Source organism: Rhinopithecus bieti, unplaced genomic scaffold (assembly GCF_001698545.2).
Source record: "Rhinopithecus bieti isolate Rb0 unplaced genomic scaffold, ASM169854v2 scaffold_71542, whole genome shotgun sequence".
NCBI lineage: Eukaryota > Metazoa > Chordata > Mammalia > Primates > Cercopithecidae > Rhinopithecus > Rhinopithecus bieti.
Window position 1 is genome coordinate 537,114 of NW_016826746.1, and position 3,920 is coordinate 541,033.

The 3,920-nt window shown below is 45.2% G+C and overlaps 1 protein-coding gene across 6 annotated transcripts in view; it reads left to right on the plus strand.

Moving 5' to 3' along the window:
• Positions 1–3,920, plus strand: part of ADGRE2 (adhesion G protein-coupled receptor E2) — a 43,537-nt gene that overhangs the window by 17,401 nt on the left and 22,216 nt on the right. For 5 of the 6 annotated variants that reach the window (XR_001883688.1, XM_017863569.1, XM_017863568.1 and 2 more), the window contains 3 exons: positions 500–607; positions 966–1,177; positions 1,723–1,896. Coding sequence is in view for 5 of the 6 variants with exons in the window: in XM_017863569.1 (XP_017719058.1) it covers positions 500–607; positions 966–1,177; positions 1,723–1,896 (494 nt within the window). In the remaining variant the exon portion in view is untranslated. The remainder of the gene's footprint in view (positions 1–499; positions 608–965; positions 1,178–1,722; positions 1,897–3,920) is intronic. The other variant, XM_017863570.1, reaches the window with a different exon arrangement.

Here is a 3,920-nt window from a genome sequence, read left to right on the forward strand (position 1 = left end):
CCTCCCAGGTTCACACCATTCTCCTGCCTCAGTCTCCTGAGTAGCTGGGACTACAGGTGCCCGCCAACATGCCCGGCTAATTTTTTGTATTTTTTTTAGTAGAGACGGGTTTTTTTTTTTTGTTTGTTTGTTTGTTTTTGTATTTTTAGTAAAGATGGAGTTTCATCTTGTTAGCCAGGATGCTCTCGATCTCCTGACCTCGTGATCCGCCCACCTTGGCCTCCCAAAGTGCTGGGATTACAGGCGTGAGCCACCGCGCCTGGCCGATCTTCTATTTCTTCTTGAGTTGGTTTCAGTAGTTTGTGTGTCACTAGGAATGTGTCCATTTCATCTAGGTTATCTACTTTGTGGATATACAGTTGCTCATACTATTCTCTTCTGATATTTTGTAACTTCAGCCTATGTGTGTATATAGTATATAAATTAAGTCATAGTATATCAACCACTGTAGGCACGATTCCTAACTTAATTTCCCTTATATAATTCCCACAACTCATAGAACTTTCCCTGGAGGTGCAGAAGCAAGTAGATAGGAATGTCACCTTGAGACAGAATCAGGCAACGATGCAGCTGGACTGGAATCTGGCACAGAAATCTGGTGACCCAGGTAATGGCTGAGATGCGGTCAGTGAAGCTTCGTGGTGGGACAAGATGCCCAAGAATGTGAAAAATAAGAGATTTAAAGATTAAAGGGAAGTGTGGGGTGGGTGGGGTGGGGCTGTAAGAGGAGAACCCATCTGAAGAGGTAGGGACCTTGTTGGGGACCCCGAGATATCAACTGTGGTCTTGTCCTGCAGGATGTGATACACATAGAACTAAAGATTGAAGGAAAGTGTGGGACGGGTGAAGCCAGAGGAAGGTAGCCCATCTCCATGAGTAGAACGTTCTGTGCGGGGCGGAGGAACTCTGGTGTGGACCCGGAGATTCAACCTACTCCAAGATTCAATCTTGGCCCTGTCCCGCAGGCTCTTCTGTGGTGGGCCTTGTCTCCATTCCAGGGATGGGCAAGTTGCTGGCTGAGGTCCCCCTGGTCTCGGAGCCTGAGAAGCGGGTGGTTCTGAATGAGACACACCAGGGCTTGCTCCCCATCCTGCTCTCAGATGTCATCTCTGCCTTTCTGAGCAACAGCGACACCCAAAACCTCAGCTCCCCAGTGACCTTCACCTTCTCCCACCGTGTGAGTGCTGGTGGGGTGGGGGGGCGGGGGCGGTGAGGAGTCTGAGTCCAGGCATAGCCTTGCTGCCCAGCTCAGCCCTGGGGCTCAGGGGTCTCTGTTACGGGTACATTATCTCCCCAGGAAAGTCAGTCCTTCCCAAGCCGGCTTAGGGTAAGCATCTCTGAGCATCAGACCCACTCACCAGCTTACACGTGGGTTCTTTTTCTTTCTCTTTTTTTTTTTTTTTTTTTTTTTNACAGTCTCACTCTGTCAGCCAGGCTGGAGTGCAGAGGCACAATCTCAGCTCACTGCAACCTCCGCCTCCCAGGTTCGGGTGATTCTCCTGCTTCAGCCTCCCTTGTAGCTGAGATTACAGGTGTGTGCTACCACGCCTGGCTAATTTTTGTACTTTTTTTTTTTTTAATAGAAATAGGGTTTCACCATGTTGGCCAGGCTGGTCTCGAACTCCTGATCTCAAGTGATCCACCTGCTTCAGCCTCCCAAAGTGCTGGGATTACAGGCGTGAGCCACCACGCCCGGCCCACACCTGTGTTCTGTTTCTGCAGTCGGTCATACCAAGACGGAAGGTGCTCTGTGTCTCCTGGGAGCATGGCCAGAATGGATGTGGTCATTGGGCCACCACAGGCTGCAGCACGATGGGCACCAGAGATACCAGCACCATCTGCCGTTGCACCCACCTGAGCAGTTTTGCCGTCCTCATGGCCCCCTATGATGTACAGGTGAGACCCTTAGGAGAGGCTGCACTCTGCATTTACTGCTGTGTAACAAATCCCCACAAGCGTAGCAGCCTTTACAAAAATGCATTATCTCACAGCTATGGGTCAGCAAGCTGGCAGAGCAAGATGGCTTTTCTGCTCAGGGTCTTACAAGACTGAAATCATCATGTCGCCCCACCCCCAGGGCTGCCGTTTCATCTGAGACTTGAGGTCCTTCTCCAAGCTCCCTGGTTGCTGGCAGAATTCAGTTTCTTATGATTGTAAAACTGAGGTCTCACTTTCTTAGCTGTCAGGAAGGCATCGCATTCAGTTCCTAGAGGCCACTCACATCCTTTCTCACATGACCCTCTGGCAACCTTTCAGCATTCCTATCTGGAAGCCAAGGAAAAAATATTCCTTCATGCGGAATCCCTCTTAAGGTTTGTGTCAGTCGGGGTTCTCTAGAGGGACAGAACTAATGGAATATATATATATATATAATGGAATATATACATATCTAGTATATATGTATATATACTCCTGTATATTATATATATATACATATAGTATATATGTATATATACTCCTATATATTATATATACATATATAGTATATATACTCCTATATATTATATATACATATATAGTATATACATATATACTCCTATATAAAATATATCTACATATATAGTATATATGTNAAAAAAAAAAAAACTTATACTTTTATCTAACTGTATGTCTGTACATGTTAACCTACCTCTCTTCATCCCAGTGATACAGGAGTGAAAAAGAAATTATTTAGGCAGTTAGCAAAGGTAAGAGAGTCCTCAGTAAGGTTTCCCTTTTAATAAAACCAGCCCCAAATCATTTCTTTTCTAACAACGAGCAGCCTGAAAAATCAAGCTGCAGACATAGAGAAGCAGGCTGGAAGCTTGTACAGGTGAATGCCAGCAGCTGTGCCAATAGGAAAAGGCTACCTGGGGGCCAGGCATGTTCAACATGGAAGCTCCCTCTTCCCTTATCTTTGTCAACCACATGTACAGTACAGAAGCAGGCAACATGGAACCAGCCAGGTAAAGAATTCATTTGCATAATAAAATATTAGGCTGGGGCAGCCAGCTTCTTCATGCTCCATGTAAATGACTCACCTGTTCCGACCAATCTTTGAGCCTTATGTAAATCAGACACCACCTACCCAAGCTCATCTACAAAACTTCGTGCATTTCACCACGCAACCAGAAGCCCCACTTGGGATCCCCTGTCTCCACTCTTAAACTCACTTCTTATGTGTCCATGTCCTCAATTTCCCTGGTGTGAGACAATGAACCTTGGGTATTTATGCTTGGGTATTTACGCTGCTTTCCTGGTGAGGTGATATCTCATTGAGGTTTGGATTTGCCCTTCCCTAATAACTGACAATGTTTAACATCTTTTCATGTGTTTGCCCACCATTTGTATGTCAGTCTTGGAGAAATGTCTATTCAAATCCTTTGCCTATTTTTAATTGTGCTGCTTGTCTTTTGGTTGTCCAGTTGTAAGCATTCATTATACATTCTGATAGTAGACCATTTGAGATAGATGATTTGCAAAATATTTTCTCCCATTCTGTAGGCTGTCTTTTCATTTTCTTCATTGTCTTTTCATTTTAATGAATAGATGTTTTAAATTTTGAAGACATTTAGTTTATCTATTTTTTCTTTTGTTGCATGTACAGTTGGTGTCGTACTTAAGAATTCGTTGACTGAGGGTGGTGGCTGACGCCTGTAATCCCAACACTTTGGGAGGCCTAGGCTGGCAGATCACCTGAGGTCAGGAGTTCGAGACCAGCCTGGCCAACATGGCAAAACCCTGTCTTTACTAAAAACACACAAAAAATTAACCAAGTCTGTTGGCACATGCCTGTAATCCCAGCTACTCGGGAGGCTGAGGCAGGAGAATTGCTTGAACCTGGGACGCAGAGGTTGCAGTGAGCTGAGATTGTGCCACTGCACTCCAGCCTGGATGACAGAGCAAGACTCCATCTCAAAAATAAAAATTAAAAAAGAATT